This window comes from Opisthocomus hoazin, chromosome 1 (genome assembly GCF_030867145.1).
Source record: "Opisthocomus hoazin isolate bOpiHoa1 chromosome 1, bOpiHoa1.hap1, whole genome shotgun sequence".
NCBI lineage: Eukaryota > Metazoa > Chordata > Aves > Opisthocomiformes > Opisthocomidae > Opisthocomus > Opisthocomus hoazin.
Genome location: NC_134414.1, coordinates 30,229,823 through 30,248,516, shown reverse-complemented (window position 1 = coordinate 30,248,516; position 18,694 = coordinate 30,229,823). Strand labels below are relative to the sequence as shown.

Genomic DNA, 18,694 nt, shown 5'->3' with positions numbered 1-18,694 from the left:
GCAAGGAGCTGACAGGGTACGCGGCATCCCCATTTAGTCTCTGATGGAGTGGTTAAATCCTAAGAAAATAAGCAAAATAGTAGCACTCTTCCACATCATGAATCGCTCTGTGTAACCAGTCCCAGAAGAATTTCCCCACCTTCTTCACACTCACAGCCCCATCTTGCATTCGGGAGCGCAATGTGAAATAGCACAGCTTCAGATCAGATGCTATTAGCCATCCAACGCTATTTTTATCATAATTACTGGTCTTTTCTATAATAAGTGAGCTTGTTCTGAGTTCTGTGTTACTGTAGGTTTTTCAGTGTCCATGAGAGCTTGTTCAAAGGTACCTCAATACTCTTGCACAGCGTTGTAATCCAGCATAGCCACAGCTACAGCTTGCATTGACAAATCCTTCAGCTTGGCCCCATGAGGTGTGCTAAGAAGTAAAAGCTGTGTCTTGTCTAACATGCCAAGACGTAAGCACGTAACTGGTTTTATGGGTGCAACCTGCTGTGCTATTCATACTTGAAAAATGTTCAAACTGCAGTCTCCGGTGGATTTTTCATCAAAGTCCTACTCAGATAAATAAGAGAGGAGGGGACCGAAAACTTATATAACTAGCCTAAAAGATGTATATAAAGAAAACCAACCATTATATTCACGTTCTGGAAAAACCTGGGGGTTTGCACTCGTTCTTCTTTACTCTTCAGGATTGCTGCACATAACAAGATATTTATGCCTTTAGCTATGCTATAGAAGGGCTTTCTACACATCTCTGTAGGTCAGATATCCTAGAGAGCACTGTTTCTACTTTTATGTAGAATAATAGAAGAAATTTAGAAGAAGTATCCTAAAGCTAGGAAGTTAACTTTGCTTCTTTGAAGCAAACATCTATTCCTTAATATTTAATTGGAAAAAAAAAAAAAAAAAACAAACTTGTTATACTATCTGGGCACCAGGAAAGGTATTTCTGGAAAGACATTAATTGCTTATTCACCAGTTGCTGACTACGACCATTTCATAGCATGCACTGCTAGAATTGATTAACCATCTGCTAGTGACTGACTTTTGAGGACCCAGCTTTAAATCAAACGCACAGACAGGAAAGAAATTCAAGGAGAAAAGGCTTGATACTGCAGAGTACGGTTTCAGTTAATACCACCCTGCATTAATTGGCAGTAACATGTTTGACATAAGTGGCTGCTGCAAGTACTGCCCTCACCTCCTGGCAGATAGGCCATTCATGGCTTTGTAAAGTGTAAGAAAAGGCACTTCATAAATACAAATATAAACACATTGCAAGTGGTGCTTGTAAAAGGAAGCAAGGACCTGGTTTCTGGCACGTTGCCTTTTTACACAGCGAAACAAAATTGTTATTCAAACCTAACAGGGGTTTGGCCAATTTAACAAGCAAGATTTATTGCAGAGTTTCCTTTACTGCTCCAGGATATGATTTCACTTTTGCAGAAGAAAAGAGAGATTATATCATTTACATAACAAGGTAATAAATAAATAATTGGTTACTGTACTTCCAAGTGTACTTCCTCATGTGCACAGATGATAAAACTGCATTCAGATGTTACTGGTCCCATTTCACTCCAGAAGAGGGGACTGAAGACTGAAATGTCAGCCTGAACTCACCCCTTGTGCCTGAATAAATGATAGTGACCTGCTGTGTGAATTGGCTAAGCAGAACCTTGCAGGTTGAAGTGCTCTTCAGGGAAAGGGAAGTCTGAAAACAATTCCGCCTGATATAGCTGTCAGCTCCATTAACTCTTTGCAGGCTGTCACCTCTCTTTTAACTGCAGAGAATCCCACAGGCTAAATATGTGTTCTCTTTTCTCAGCAGGCTACCCGGTAAGAAATTTTACCAAGTAAAGTGGGCTGCTTAACTGGAGAAAATTATTCTGCTTCAAATTGGCTTGACCATCTGTTACTGTGCTCTGCAGCCTCTATATTTTTCTGGGTTTAGGTTTCTCTTGTGTGTTTGTTCTCTTTCTTCTGACTTTATGCCAAAATTTTCGTTTCTTTTTTTGAGGTTCAGCTTCTTTCCTTCTCAGCCCTCCCATCTCAGCTCAGGCTGTTTTCTTTGTTTGGAGGCAGATCCTTTGCTGATGTTATTGACACTTCTTCTGAACATCTGGAAGATATTAGATAAGACCAAAGATCTGTCTAATCCACTACCTCATGTTAAAAAGCAGCTGGTACAGGGGCTTCACAGGAAGGAGCTTAGGGATGATAGATTATTTATCCGACATATTTTGCCACATGCTGATATCTAATACGTAGGGATCAGTTAATGCCATGAAGTACATAGTATTGTACTTTTGCCAAATATTTGGCCTTTCTCTCTAATCCTATATCTGGTTTAGTTTGGCCTTTTCTTCCTCCTTTCCCTTGACACTGTGTATCTTGATGTATCTTGATCAGTCACCAGCCAGAGCAAGAGGTTTTGATGTGGTCCAGATTTGACAATGGTTGGCTGCAAGCGGTTTCCAAAGCTGGTATTTTGCATCTATAGTGGGAATAAACCTGCTCTGGCAGACTTCAGCTGCACCTCGACAATGCAAAATTTTGAATAGTTTGTTTGGGCTTTTTTAACAAGTAATGTCTGTTTTCTCAGGCTTGAGTCTTTGGTGGTTGTCTTTTGCTACTTCTTTCTCTGTAGCCATGATTCCTGGAAAAAATCTTTTTTTTTTTTATTCTTCCCCCTCCTCCTTTCTCATAGTGAAAACAGTGTTTACTCTGGAGCTGAGCCTTAAGAAAAAACACCAAATAACTTCAGACTGTTCATAAAATCAAGAGAGTTGGAAACACTGGGATTCCTCTTCTGCCTTCAGAAAATATCCACTTTTTCTTTAAAACACAGTGTCCAGTGATATATTTTGTTCTGTGGTGTTTTGACTGCAGCAAGGATTTTTTGCATTGTTTTTGCAGAATTATCATTTTCCTCCTCTTTTTTTTTGTCGGTTGGTCTGTGTTTCCATTATGGTGATGCTTTGATTTTGGCCAAAGGCCGAATACCTTTGAGTAATATCTCTCAGAAGGTGTCTGTTTTTCTCCTCCACTCTGCCAAGCTTCCTCCTTAATCTCTTCTTTAAACTTTTTTTTAGTCTTTCTCCAAGCACTTACATGTTCTTCTTGCCACTTGCCAGCTCAGATCTGGAAACGCAATCCAAATGTCATGGCTGCCTCCGATCCTGGTGAAGATCATTGCAACTTTGAGGACTTATTTTCCTCCTTTTCTTCTTTCTTGCTCTCTTCTTTTCTTGTTTTTCTTTCACTGGCAGTAGCTTTTAGCTGAATAAGACAGCACAATGAGCTGGAAGTGGGACAAGGTGCCATCTGTGTTTGTAGCTGTGGTGAAATACTAATGGTAATTCTTAAGTGTCTTCCAGTATGATTGTCTGACATATATGCTGGGAAGTTCTTCAGTATTAGCTGCAAGTAGAGCATCACACTACCAAAAACTTCACATCTTGTGTAGAGAAAGTGGTTTCTAAAATCCATGTTTTCAAAGTTTTATGAGATGGAAGCAGACTTTTAAAATACACTAGCAGTGATGGCAGGCAGCTGGTTTGAATTTTACTCAGAATGTCTTCATTCTTCTTGAGTTCGGTCAGACTTTGGGCAAAAATTTGAAGTCAGGCTGTTTGTGGTTATAATAGAGTGGCAAGGGTTGGTACAAGACGTCGCGACAGGCGAGAGTATACACATGCCAGAAGTTTGCAACACGGGTTCTGAACGCACAGGTCGGCAGGTGCTGGACATGTTACAGAAGCAGCAGCAGGTAGGAACGGTTCGTAGTGGAGACTCCGGCCTCTTGGCTGACCAAGCAAACCACAACGAAAGATTCTGAATTACTGGTATGTTCAGCTGCCATTATGGGGATGTCATCACAGTATCCAGAGTTTATAGCTGTTGGGAAACTGTACTGCTCCTCCCTCCTCCTCCCCTATAAATGGTGGTCCTTGATCATCCCTAAATTTTTCAGTAATTTCACAAGCAGTGTTGCTCATATGCTGTGGTCATTTTGCTCCAGGGAGGAGATCTTTTTGATGCTATTACTTCCACCAACAAATATACAGAGCGGGATGCCAGTGGGATGCTTTACAATCTGGCCAGTGCCATCAAATATCTTCACAGCCTGAACATTGTCCACAGGGATATCAAGCCAGAGAATCTACTGGTAAGTGAAAATTCAACTTTTGGTGTTGTTGATAACTTGGGAGTGTGAGAGAAGGTCTGCGCTTCTCCCTCCCTACACACACATCCCAAGTTTGTTTCAGTCTTTGAAGTCATTGGTTTTTTAATTTTAACCGTAGTGTTATAAAGCTCTCCTAAGAATAACAGCTGTCACAAAAAGTACAGTAACATCAGCTGGTATGTCTAGACTGTTCCCCAGGACACAGTGACAAAGTTGTTCCAGCGATCACTAGAAGTGACCTTTCAATGAGCCGCAGTGTAATTTCAGGCTTCTCGTAAACACAGAGGTATTCTGTCCTCGATAGACCATTCTGTACTTCTGCGGCTGCCTCAGTAATTAGCAGCAGTTCAGTTTTACAGACATGGTAGCTATCAGTGTTGTGCCCTAATCGCGTAGTAAGTCAGGGCAGAACCAGGAAGAGACTTCAGAGTCCTTCCTTTCCCTGCTGCATCTCCCAAATAATCCCATAGCACTTTTTATTAATACACTTTAGTAAAAAGCCTGACTCTTCCTTTTCCTGACTGAATCTATATGAGCCCTATCCTCTGAAGACAATGAAAAACATACCCTGGCAATTAGTCCTTCTGAGGCTTTTGCACTCTTCAATGCAGCAATTGTGTTCTCCAACTGACTTAGTTTTATGTCTTCTGAGAAATTAATTTTTCCTGATTATTTCACTGTTCTCTGAGTTTTCCCAAGTTTGCTGATATGTTCCAGTATCAAGATGTCCTAATTCTCCACACATTCTGCAAGCGTAAAACAATGTTTAAGATTATATACCAGTTGTCTCAGCTGTGTGCTCTCTGCCATGACTAAGTGCATTTATTCCTGCTTGATACTGAAGAGGTTTTATGGAAAAGTTGACTCGAGTAGATCTTACTCAACTTCCAGAGAGTGGGATTTTTACAGTAGAGGTTCCTCTAATGACAGGTGCCTTTGTAGTTCTGGGTGAGGAAGCAGCTTGCCCTCATTTTCCAGAAACTGCTAAAAACATGTTGAGTAGAAGTTTCACTAGACACCAGCGTAGACACTAGCAGTTGGTACTCCTTTCGCAGCCCTTGTACTGGTGTTCGTAGATGGCTGCATGCAGACGGCATGGCAATCACATGCCAGGATTCATTAATACTGTGACTTGGAGAGTGCAGGAGGGTCTTGGTCTGGGGCAAGGCTTGCCCTGCTGCTGTCTTGACATGTCTCTAAATGCCTGAAGTCTGACAACAGTAGAGTTAAGCTTCTGGAGGAAGAGAGGAAGGTAGGCAGGAGGTGGAGGCAACAGGGAGAGGATTAGATTTGCCTGCCCAGCTGTCTCTGGTAATTACCCACTACCAGGAACGATAACACTGTCTGCATTGTAGCTGAATCATTTCTGAGTGATTTTTCCAGGGTTGTGTGTATATAAATGTCCCAGGTTGATATTGATACTGAGCAGTGAGGATGCAGCACTTAACCTCTTGCAGCATCCTAACTCTCAAAAGCCAACATTTGATTCACAAATTATATTAATTCTCTAAGGTTTATCAGGTCCTGGAAAGAAACAAGCACTGTTTTAGAAAAGTGCTTTGCAACCAGCCTTACCCGAGTTCTGACCCCATCTCTGACACTGGCTGTCTGTGGCCTTAGTGTCTCTTGACCTTTCTACTTTCATCTTCTTATCTGTCAAATAGAGTGGGTAGTTCCTTATGTCACAAGATTGCAATTAGGGTTATTTTCATGGCATTTATAAAACACTTGCAAAATGCCAGATGGGTCTTAGACTTTCTGTTGTGCAAGACCTGCTACTTGCCTTCTGTAGCCTGCCTTTTGCTTGCAGCTCTGTAACCCTGCACCGAAGTGGTCATGGCTGTATTTTTCCTTTGTTGTTCTTGTGCTGTTGCTTCACGCTGTTACTGTCACGTCTTGCACCTGCAAGCCCCAGTAATGTTGTCACAGCAGGTTCTCCTGGCCACCGATGTGAGAATCTGCCCTTTCCCCTTGCTTTTTTCCTACCCATGGATTGTAGCTTTAGGTTTAGAGGAGCCTTTAACAGGCCTGCCCAAAGCGCTCACTTGGAGCCTCCTTACTGCATCTCTTCCCGGCTCCAGGCAGAGCTTTCCCTTTCACCTCCCTCTTTCTCTCCTTTGATTTCTATTTTCCCCAAAAGTAACTTCCATGCTTAGAGCTGATGTGTACCATCAGCTATAGACCCTGCTGGTAAATCTTCATGTGTGTGGATCTGGCTCAATGACCTACATGCAACACCAGTTATTTCTGTAAGTGCTTAAATATTCCTTACTATCCTCAAGGCATGCAAAGCCCACCTAACAGTCAACTGCCCAAGAGTTTAGGGTATGCTGAATACCTGTGATTTTTTAGCATTTTTTTTGTTCTCTGGAGAGTGTCTTCCATGTTTTAATTGGAACATTTTTCATAATTGCTGCTATTTAGCACGTTTATTTTGTCAGGTCATGGGATGTCTTTATAGCCATATAATAAACCCTAGAGAACAACTTCTCTGACTGTTGCCATCTGCACTCATCACAAGAGCAGCTTAGAAAATACTGACAGTCTTTATAGTAATAGGATACATATGGTGGCACACAATTATGTGTGGCTGCATTCAATTAGTGTTGTACAATTACACAGTTTTATTGCTTAGTTAAAACAGTGAAAGCACTACGTAGTAGGTAATTTGCACTAATCCCCATTTCTTTAATTGCCCTTCAGTATTTAAATGCAGTGGAACACATATAGCATTTGTTCTGAATAACATGAGCATTAAATTATCTTTCACATTCCTTGACTGGCAAGTAACATACCACAGCTTCACATTGGGCTCCTTTTTATGTGGAGTTATAACAGGGTGAGGAGAAGTTACTTTCTTCAATTTTACAAGTCAACCGAAGTAGTTTTCCAAGCAAGGTAATTCCTGGAGACAGATGGAGCAAAATAGTAGAAAATGCAGAGTACCAAACCTTCTGCATTGGTAAATATTGCTAAACAAGCCTTTTCTGTAGTTAATTTCCAGGATATATGAGTCATACAAGGTGTGGTCTGTTGAAGGAGGGAGTTTATGAATGTTCACTAGGTTAACACAGCTCAGAGAGGGCTTTGTACAAGATAACCGCATGAAATAGAATCTGAGATGCTAATTAAACTGGATTCAGCCCTTGATGTCGAAGTGCATGGTTTACATTTTTCAGCAAGTGAATATTTAAAGCTCTAGTCTCTAGCCTTTAATTAAAACTGTTGTTGAAAATAGATTTATAACTGCCATTTCAGAGAGCACTTTCTTTAGTTTCAGGAACCAGATGTATTTAACAATCTGTGTTTTTAATAAAACCATAATTGCTTTTTTTCCAGTGCGTTTCTATAAGCCTATCTTTTTTCTGGCTTAGTAGCAGAGAAATGTGAATCCATATCAAATTGCTGGTTCTCTTAAAGATCCGGTTGTATTATTAAAAATAACATAAGGAAAAGGGATGAATTTTGTGTATTCTGAATGTCTACTTGTGACAGTATCACCTGGTAGCAGGGATTCAGGACAGAGCGGGGTTTTCTCCCTAGACATGACTGACATTAACAAGGGAGAAACCTGGGGGGCTGTATAACAGAACTAGTTGTTATGAGCTGTAGCAGTTCTGTAGCAAACCATAGTGAGAGACTTCAAGATTTCATTTTGGCACCAAGTGAACTGTATAAGAATTGTAGGATCTGTTGCATTTGTAGTATTGTAGAGTTTATTGCATTTTTGTAAGAAAAAAATCTAGGGTTTTCATGTGCAAGCAGTTGTAGATAAATGTGATTTGTGATGTAGGAGTAGCTGGTCAAGATGGGCGTTAAGGATGATTTTGATTTTGTTTGTGAAGTGTGATATCTTCTATTTTTGCACAATGGTACTACTGCTAATTGTCATCAGGATATCACCATTGGTGATCCAGGCTGCATGGAGCTTTGATTTGGGTTGCGAAATAAGAACATCATGCATATATACTTTGAGAAGACCTCCTGTAGACTGTTTCCATTTTTTAAGGTGCTGTTATGGTAAACAGCATTAAATTGCATCACAAACAATTTTGAAACAGCAAGCAAGAACCCAAAACAGCAACTGGATTAAAGAAAGACTCGCAGTCTAGTGGTTAATTCAGTCTTTTTATTTTAAGCATTTTTGTATGTTTTCAGCATTTGCAGGTTTAAGGTTGTGCTTTCACATTGAGCCAGCTTTTAAGATTGTGTATGTTGAATGGCTATTTCCAGCTTTTTTCTGGTGACTTTATCTTAATCTCTCTTTGCACCCATAAAAACCCACAAAAGATCACGTTGCTGCTGTGAAGACCATGTTTTAAGACAGGATTTTCATGTATAGTGATTAACAGCCCTACCTATGTCCATTGATGATGATGGTAACATACCATGAAGACACTGATTGGTATTGAACAGTGGTCCAAGGAGAGGTCAGTGTTTCTAGGTGAAATAGTCCAGCCAGGTTTGCATCTTCTGACTTCAATACGCAGAGAAGAATCTGTTGCTGCTATCGGTGCAGTTGTTGTATTATCTAAGAAGCTGAAATTCCTGTGCAAGCCTTTAAGCTCTGTGCAAGTAAAATGAATAAACTTCAAAACCCTGCTCTGTGAATTGGTTGTCATTGGGGAGGTAACCTAGGAACGTTGCTGCTGGAAGGTCAGACCTTTTATTCTGGGCTTTAGCTTCTAGCATGTAGCATGTCCTTTGTTGGCTGGGTAGCGAGGTAAGTCTTTCCCAAACACCCCAAGTGCATTCAAGGGAAGTTGTCCAAATTTTCTGTGAATTTTCAAAGCATGCAGAGAAGTGTGTTGTAGGTAAGGAGGAGAAAAAAGACTGCAAATTAGAAGGAACATTTCAGGCAGTTAATAAACGATACAGTAGTTACCTTTAACTGTGTTAAACGTTTGAATTTTCCTCTTGATTTAGGTTTATGAACACCAAGATGGGAGCAAGTCCCTGAAGCTAGGAGACTTTGGCTTAGCAACGATTGTGGATGGACCTCTGTATACTGTTTGTGGGACCCCAACATATGTAGCTCCAGAAATCATCGCTGAAACTGGGTAAATCACTTCTAGTGATTATTCATTGAAGTGTACACAAGTGGTGCGTGTTCTCGCCAATGTGCCAGATAGTTCTTGCACTTGAGGATTTTATGCTGCTTTTGCTTGTGTATGATGCATAATCATGGCTCATGGAACAATTAAGTTGGAAGGGACCTCTGGAGGGTATCTTGTCCAAACCAGCGCAGAGCAGGGCCAGCTGTGGAGTTGTATTAGGTTCCTCTGACAGTTGTTGGCCTCAAACTTCTCAGCTTAAAACTGAGTTACTAACTAGCCTTTTGCAGATACAGTAAAAGTAATTCTTAAGCTGCCCCCAGAGACTGCTAACTACCGTTCACTTAATTTTATTTCGTTATCATGCACTGTCCTCTTCTTCTGATTTGTTCCACAGAGTAAATGCCTGCTGGCTTGAGCAGCCTGTGTCACCTCTGCAGGCCTCATGTTGGTAGGCATCACTGTCTAAATCAAGAATACAGCACAACATCTTCTGTGCGCTCCTATATTCTGATCTGATCTGAATTTAAGATGTAAATGTAAAAAAGATTTGAAAGCAGAATTAAGATAAGTAGTTAGAGAGAGTTCAGAGGAGAATATACAAGAAATTATTAACAATTCTGAAAATGGTTCCTCTGTTCTTGTACTGTAGTTCATAGGAGTCGGATGTCTCTAACCATGTCTCTCACACTTCTAGATATGGCTTGAAGGTGGACATCTGGGCAGCCGGTGTGATTACTTACATCCTGCTCTGTGGTTTCCCTCCATTCCGTGGGTATGGACTCATCTATTCCACCATCTTTGTTCTGTGAATTGGTCCCTGTGCTGCTTTTGCATTAAGCACAGAGATTTCCACTGGAAAAAGTTCTTTTCTCTTAGGTTTTGTTTTTTCCCTTGCTCTGCACAGTAATTTACACAAATCCCATAGATGCCTGTGATTTTACAGTAAAATCTCTGTCTCATGTTTGTTTATTGTAGTTTAAACTTCATTGCATTACAAAACAAGACCCTCCATTACGGGTTCTGGCTGCCTTTGCCTGATGTTTAAAATACGCAGTGAAATAAGCATCTTCTTTCATGGACCAAATACAACATATTTTGTGGTCGGTAAAAGGTAATTAAAATGTAAGCCACTTAGTAAGGACACATCAGATCTTTTCTCCCCCTCAAAGCAATTGCGAAGTTGTTGACAATCCTGAAGAGTAGCAGGTTACCTCAGAAATGATGTACCAACTGCACTTTGTTTTATAACCTCACCATTCACACCCATGGCTGCATGCTTGGGGAGAATCAACAGCTTCCAAAAGCATACCAAGGGATCGCCAATTAAAAGCAATTTCAAGAAGCCTATTGAAACCAGCTCTGGAAATAATTTCTGTGTGGGTTTTGTTGTTGTTTTTGTTTGGTTTTCACTTTACAGAAGTGGAGATGACCAAGAAGTGCTTTTTGATCAGATTTTGATGGGACAGGTGGATTTTCCATCTCCATATTGGGACAATGTTTCTGACTCTGCAAAGGTAGGTTTATATAGTTGGTGATATTTTTTTCTCTGATATTATTCCTGGTGCCAGTATCTGATGAATGTTGTTCTTTCACAGTGCTGTATTTGACATGTTTCATACATCTCCTGCTACACCTATAAATTCCCCTGGGTCACCGAGTATGTTGTTGTTTTATTACGGTCTGTCTGTTAGACTCCAGGTGGTTCTGAAATGGATCCCATCTCTATGTGATGTCTCACACAACAGAAGCACCAGCAGCCCTTATTGATCAAGAATAATTTTAAGTAACTTTGCTTGACCGTACACTTCTTAGCTTGAAAGCTCCCTGGGACTGTGCTTTGTATGTATTTATGATGGGGACCAGGTACCAACCTGGAGCCTTTGAATATTGTATAATAATATTATAGGAAGGCTGTTTTCCCCTTATTAATCCCATTAGATGATATGCTTGTTGTTTCTTTCTCTCAAAGAACAAGGCCCCATATTGCCTTTGACTCCCTGTTGTTGTCAGTGTGGTACAAAATAGAGACAACTTCTGTCCACCAGTTATGGGTCATAGCATCTTGACACGTGACGGGAGAGGTGGAGCGTGAGGTGTGCTAAGGCAGATACAGTACTTTTCAGATACAGATCATGAGAGGGTTCGTTATACTTGCAGAGCATATCAGGTTTTTCAATTCCTACTAGTGCACTCACAGACTTTCTAGGGATCTGGCATTCACTATAGTCATATGTATAAATATATAGAGAGAAGGACATCTACGTTCTGAATCTCCATTCTTTGAAGAGTTGCATCCTGCTTTTACAGAGATGGGGAGGGAGATCAGGACTAGCGTTTTAGAGTGTTAACTAATGAGGTTAACAGATGAGTTGGAAGAAGTCCTCTAAACCACGTAATTGTGTTGTAGCAGGCTTTATTTCCTAGCATCATTAATGACAACTCTGTGAGTCCTTTGCCAATGGTGTTCTCCTGCGAAACTCCTTCTTCCAAACAGTTCAGTCTAAAATTTCTGTTTTGAAGCATTAGCCTATTCATTTAACTTCTCCTTGTCACTAAGAATTATGAACTTTGGTCTTTGGTGATACCCTTTTATTTGCTGTCATATTGCCATCCTGTTTTCTGTGCATTCCACTCACTGGTGGAATTATATATATGTTTAATTACATGTTAGTTGAAAACTAGGTAATTGTAGAGGAAATCAGAGGATAAAAAATCATGTTTTTAAGTGGTTTTTTTTTTTTAATATCTACTATGTCATTTATACAAGAGCGTAAAGTAAAATTCTAGATTTTCTGGCTTTTTTTCCTACAGAGGAATTGGCCTTTGCTTAATGGGAAACTAACCTAATTTCATGCAACCATCTGTTTTGTACATTATGTATTAAGTGCTTTTCTCTTGAACAGTGGCTGCAGAACTGTAACTCAGAACTGTCTTCTAGCTTTTCAAGGTACTGTTAGATATTGATTTAAAAGTTCAGCTTGAAGTTCAGCAGTTCATAGCTGACTTTTTTTTTAATAATCTTAATATATTTCTGCAGTTGGTAGTTCAGTCTCTCTTTGAGCATTCTTACATAATCAGTTGAAGAGCACTTTAGTGAATTAAATGTTGATTTGTTCTTTAAAAATGTTCTTTAAATTTGACGCAGTATTCCATTTCTCAGGAACTTATCACAATGATGCTTCAAGTAGATGTAGATCTGCGGTTCTCAGCCTTACAAGTTCTTGAGCATCCATGGGTTAATGTAAGTATTTTCAGGCTTGTAGATGCAGCTTGTAATGTGGCAACTTTGAGCTCTTTTCTGTCAAGTTCTTTCTATGCCCTTTTGGAGCCAGCACATTCTAAAAATGCCACAGGTTTAAATGGAAATAAGCTGGATTACAGGCTGGATTAGTATATCATGCATACCTTGGAGTATCCGCTATTTTATGCATGCTCAGCTGCATTTTCTCTGAAATATTTTGGGCCAGGTTTTCAACAAATCTCAAGCACACTTGACAAATTTATACCTCTAAAAATCAGCTTGTGGGTTCAGTGACACATTTTGCCCTCCTAAAATCAGATGGACTCAAAAATCTGACAGTCATGATTAAGAGCTATTGAATTATAGTCCATAGTGTTAAGCCTACTTGATCCAGCATGAAAAAGGGAGACTTTTAGAATCATATTTAGCTTCTGATGTTGAAATATACATATATTTATGTGCAGCCATATCCATTTAATCAGAGTTACCATGAAATAGCTATTTATGTATCCTGGTTTATCTCCAAGTGACTGGACATTTGCCATAAAAGTGGTAATCAGTGAGGTGGCATACAGATATATCTGGCAGAGAATAGAGAGAGTTCTCTTTAATTAATGTTAAGACAAGGACACTACTTCATATTTGTTAATTATTTCAGACTATTTAATATCTCTTCAAATATTTGGATGACGAGAAGGAAAGATTGGACAAAATCCTGACTCAAATTCGGAAGGGAAGATTGAGAAAAGAAATAAAACTGGGACAAGCAGAAAAAAAAATTAAAGGAGGAAGAAATAATGTTTCACTTTGTTTGTTGCAAGTATGAGCGTGCAGTCCTCACTCAAATACTGTTTGGTCCCTCAGCTGCTGTATCCAAAATCTTTTTTTCACTAGAACACTGTTCTAAAAATTCAACGATATAGTAACCTCAAATATTAATCTTTTTTTTATGTAAGTGTCCTCCATATAGTCCAGAATAGTGGTGATCAGTCAAGTGTTTACCAAGTATATGCTTTAGTCTTGGAGTCTCCCTTATTGCCCAAACCTCTTTTTTTTTAAATTGTAAGTGCTATTGTCGTGCAGAGCACTTCTGCAGTGCGCGAAGAGTGCAAGGATCCAGGAAAAAGTCTGATGAAAATCTTTTCATTTTTAAGATGACATTCAAGTAGCTGAAATATTAATTTTCCTTTGTGCCAGGTGCTGTCCTTGGACATAGTGTTCTGTCATGGTTTATAATGACTTTTGGTAACTGAGGTGTCTCTGTCTCCACGGGAGGAGGACGGGTGGGGATTTCTGGAGTGCTGCTGAGGAAAAGATGGAAGTGACTGATCAGAAGCCACAAAGGGGCCAAGTCACCCATGGTGTCAGTCTGCACACTGCTGCTGAGGTTACTGAAACATCACTTGTTTACACCACATAAGGATGTGGTCACTAATCTTCCTCTTTTTCTGAAAAAAATACATTGGAACTGGTAATGCTCCCCCGGATGCCTTATTTTTTTTTTTTGCTTCAGTTATACCATGATGTATTTTAAGAAGCCTTTTTAGCGAGGTGTGTTAAGAAGAAGAGGTGCAGCTCTGTGTCAGTAACATGATGGCGATGGTGTGCAGGTGACATGAAGGTCTGCTCCCTGCCCTCGCTAGTGCCTGCTGATGGAGAGGGACAGGGAAAGGGGATAGGGGGCTAAAGTCTTTTAACACTGCAGAGCTCTGCTAACCAAACCTCAACTCTGGTTACTGAAGCACCCTGACAAATTCCTGGGTTTCTGTGCAATAAGTTAAAATGTGGAGCCCTTTGCCAGAGGGTGCTGTAGAGGCCAAATATAAATGGATTCAAAAGAGAGTTTGATACATTTTTGGAGGATGAGCCCATAGGTGCCTATTAAAAGTGATGGACTGGATACAACTCTTGGCTCACAAAGTTCTTAAGTACTTGGTTGGCAGAAACTGGAGGATATACCAGGGAAAGTTCAAGATCTTGTCTTTGTTAAATGTACTATTTCATAAACAGTGACTATGCTGCACTATTGGAAACAAGATACTGTGTTCAATTCACCTTTGGTCTAGCTCTGCTGCATTTGTCATAGTTTTAAGCTGATTATAACTCTTTGCAATCAAAACCTGTAGCCGTTCTGTCCATAAATAAGTGAAACAAGTATTTCATGACAGTTCTGTGATTTCTTCTTTTCTGTCGAATTGCTGCTTTTAGCAACTGGGACGAATCAGTATTTTGTCTTCAGCAGTACACTAACAGTAGTTCATAATGCAGATCAAAACCTCTTTTGAATTCTCTTATGTATGCTCCAGATTTTTTTTTTCTGGAAGGAGAAAGGCCAGCACTGGGACCAGTTCAGGGAAGTGCTTGATTGAGTGCATTCCAAGCATCGCTCCGATTTCAAGGCATCACACATGGAAACGCTCAATATTGGGCATAAAATGAACTAGATGGCACTAAAATCCTAGTTCACTTCGGGAGAAATAAGAACATGGCTGACTTGAAACAGGTGCTTAAATGCCTCTGTGAAAAAGGGTGCTTCCCTGAAGTGGGCCTGAGAAGCGTGCAGTGGACAGCCTAGCAGGCACAGCCTGCGTGGGTATGGAGGCAGAACGGTATCCGGGTGTCGGATCTGACCTCACGTCCCCATACCTCCATCACCAGTTTGACCATCTGGGAGTCTGTCACATGACCTTCCTGTACCTCATTTTCCCAGCTTCAGCACAGGGCATTAATATACTCACCCCTCTTTATAAAAGGCTCTGCGATCTATGTGTCGTAATTACCTGAGCAACTATCTACAACTTTCGTAAAATACTGTCTTTCTGAGAAAGAAAGTACACAGAGTTTTCACCTAACGCTCTGTTTTCCAAGAGAACCTGCTTAAATGCTTGTTCACGGCACCAAATGCTGGACTTTACTTTCTTTTTTCTTATTTCAGTTTTGAGTTTATTCATAGGGAGTTAAACTTGCAGCTAAAATACTGGAGAGGACAGATGGCTTGAAAAGCAGGCATGTGTTCTCTTCGACAGTTTTAAGAAACATTTTCTCTCTTTGATCAAACCTTTGGTAGAAGTGTTGTAACTGCTTACACTGTATAAAACCATTTTGTAGATTGTAAATAACCATTCTACTTTATAGCTGCTTACTATGTGATTACTTGGTAAATTGCTGAGATTCCTGGAATGTGCTTTGACAGTTTCAGTAGGAGCCAACCCTCATTTCAGTTTCAGTTTTTGCTATAAAAATAGCTGGAATCCTCTTGGAAACTGCAAAACTTGTTATGGTCAGAGTCAGACCAGTAAAGCAGTTCCTATGTCAATAATATCCCAGCTGTTTTCAATTCAAAAAAACAAAACCTGAAAAGATCTTGGCTACCTGCCACTGCCACAGATGGAGATCTTGAATTCTAAATGCAACAGCAGTTCCTTGCCCCCTCCATTTAGTTTATTTGGATTTGTCTCTCCTATGCAGCACGCTTAGACCTGGAAACAAATCCATCAGTTTATACTTCCCCTGTAGGGATCCCAGCTCTTTCCTTTACCTGCTCAAATCCTTCACAAAACCAAAGAATTATAAAAGAGGCTGGAAGCTTGAGGTCTGGCGTTTTAAACATTGGTGATATTGATGACCTGAATGATACTATACAAGTTACAGGACAAACCTGCTCTCTTTTTGTTGTAGAAGTGGTAAATATTTCCTAATACAGCATTGAGCAGTGAATGCTGAAAGGCATGGACTGCATTCTGTAAGTCCTTCTCTGTTAAAATAATCAGTATAAAATGTGGTGTGCTGTTGCTGGAGGGGGAAGATGGCACGCACCAGCCAAAAAAGAATTAGGGAAACTGGAGCTTTTGCATATTTCCTTAACCACATCTGCCTTGGAAATTTGTGTGCAAAAGAAATGAATAACCAAGCAGTAAATAGTAATAAGCTGAACATTTGTAAGGAAGTTAATTTAAAAAGACATTTCTTATTTGGCAGCTGCATTACTTTTGATTACACCCTAGGACACTGCCCAAAGAAAAATTTCCTTGTAATCCTTAAAGGAAACAGACCCCAAAAGCTTTTCCAGCACTTCTATTTGCTCTAGTTTTCTGCTGTTATTTATATAATGACCTATTCATCTGATGCTTTTAGACCTGGAAAATAAAGCTCTTGTGACCAGCTTGTGAAATGGATCCTAGTGCTTCAGAGCAGTAGGAGTCTGGGAACCCTGAACTTCATTCCACCTTTTTAACACTTCATTTTTCTTTGAGTGGCAGATTCTCCTGCCATAGAGAACAATGCAATTTTTAAAACAGTGTTTATTAGTTACTCAAATGACACCAAGACACTCTGCCTCTTCTTTTTTTCCATTGTGTTTTGATTTCTTGCAAATAGGCCATGAAAGATGAAGGATTTTGTGGAGTCTGATTTAAAAAAAATATATATGTATCTGAGGATCCCAAGCAATTTACATTGTCCAGGTGAAAACTGAGATCCTGGACCACAATTTTCGAACTGTCAAAGGTTTTTCACTGCTCAACTTCTGTGACATTCTCGGTAAAGCACTTCTTTCAGCAGTCAACACTTTTTGAAACTCATGACTGCAGTTCCCAGAGATGAGCACGAAAAATCACTACTTTTCTTAAAAAGGTCTTGTTCTGTCTGCTAAAGCTGAGATGAAATTCTGTGATCCTAACCTGCTGCAAGAAATAGCTCCTATAGGAAAAAGGATAAAATAGAGGAAAGGAACAGTTAACCTCTTTGGGGACTGACATCCTTCCCATTACAGCAACCTGATGAAACTCTGGTCAACAATGTTTAGCCGGTTCTACAATTCTACCACATATCCTGCTGCTTCTGGTGAATCTGATGAGGTTTTTTTCACTTCTTGCCTTTTTAAACTGCAGAGCAGCTTGTTATGTATGTAGTTAAACAGCTGTCATCTCTCACCCTCAATATCTAACTATTTTATTGTTGGCTGAAGTTGTTCCAGGACCCAGCTAATATGTATTAGCTTGTTTATAAAGCATGTTGGAATAAAAAAGTGATAACTACTAAACATCAGGTAGCACCAATGGTAGTAAGAAAATTTAATAACAATAGAGTAATTCCCGTATATCCCTATGCTGCATCTTAAACTGAGCTAGAAGAGATTTCATCTAAAAGCTGGAGGCCAAACTATGTGTCTCTGGCGCGTTGCCACTGGAGCTGTGGGTGTGGTGCTTCACCAATAAAATACTACCACAGTCTTGGTAACTATTGTCTTCTCCGTAATTTAGTCTTTTGACAAGACGACATGAATGTTTGGCAGGCTTTCGTGTCAAGAAAGCCAAGAGAATGATTTTTTTGTTGTTGTTCCCTCCCTCCAGTGAAGAAGAGTTCACTTTACAGACTAGCTTTTTTCTGGAAAAGGCAAGGTCAGCGGAAAGCAGGTTATTTTTAGGGGTCAGATACCACCGAGCCAAGACTCCCCGGTGCTAGACAATAATCAGCTACTGGGTTGTATTGTTGTGTTTTGTGTTTTGCAGCTGTGTGCACTTGACCGTATTTTGCCAGCTGAGACATTTTGTTAAGGGGTGAGTGAAGGATCTCTAAACACAAACTCCCCAAGCTAAATAAATAACAAACCCTGACCAACCTCCCCAAAATTCCCATGTGCTCACTGAACTCATGATTTACTGCAGCGACTCTGTAACTCTTTAAGTGCACACAGAATTGCTGCAAAGCCGGAAAAAATTGTCTGTAATCTCTCTGTATTCTGGTCTTGTCTCTTGTTTGCCTGTATTCTGCTAGGATGTTGCTTAAGTGAATTTTTAAGAACTTTTTCTGTTGTTGGTAGCTACACATACCATGCAGTACTAGCTTGGGATAACTATTGCAGATGGCCAGTGGCCTGATGTCCTGCATGTTCTGTTTATTCTGCAGTTTGTTGCCTCTTCTGCCTGTTCTGCATATTGTTGTCTGAAATCCTGCTTATTCTGATAGCAGGGAAGTTTCACTGAGCATTGGCTTTTTGCACTTTTTTTAGGCCTAAGGGTCTTATTTTCACTTTCTTAAAAACTCCTTTCTTCTCTTGGGCTTGAATTCAACCCACTCTCTTGCACAGAACTGCAATCTCCCTACTTTCTGCTAGGGTTTGGCTTCAGCGTCGAGGACGCCTGCGTGCCTAGGTGCAGACAGACAGGTTTGCTCTGAAGAGCGGGATGTCTCGGCCGGGAGAGG

The 18,694-nt window shown here is 40.1% G+C and overlaps 1 protein-coding gene across 3 annotated transcripts in view; it reads left to right on the top strand.

Moving 5' to 3' along the window:
• Positions 1-18,694, top strand: part of DCLK1 (doublecortin like kinase 1) — a 265,387-nt gene that overhangs the window by 225,451 nt on the left and 21,242 nt on the right. For all 3 annotated transcript variants that reach the window (XM_075420395.1, XM_009938124.2, XM_075420405.1), the window contains 5 exons: positions 4,028-4,174; positions 9,119-9,252; positions 9,944-10,021; positions 10,667-10,763; positions 12,410-12,490. In XM_075420395.1, the coding sequence (XP_075276510.1) occupies positions 4,028-4,174; positions 9,119-9,252; positions 9,944-10,021; positions 10,667-10,763; positions 12,410-12,490 (537 nt within the window). The remainder of the gene's footprint in view (positions 1-4,027; positions 4,175-9,118; positions 9,253-9,943; positions 10,022-10,666; positions 10,764-12,409; positions 12,491-18,694) is intronic.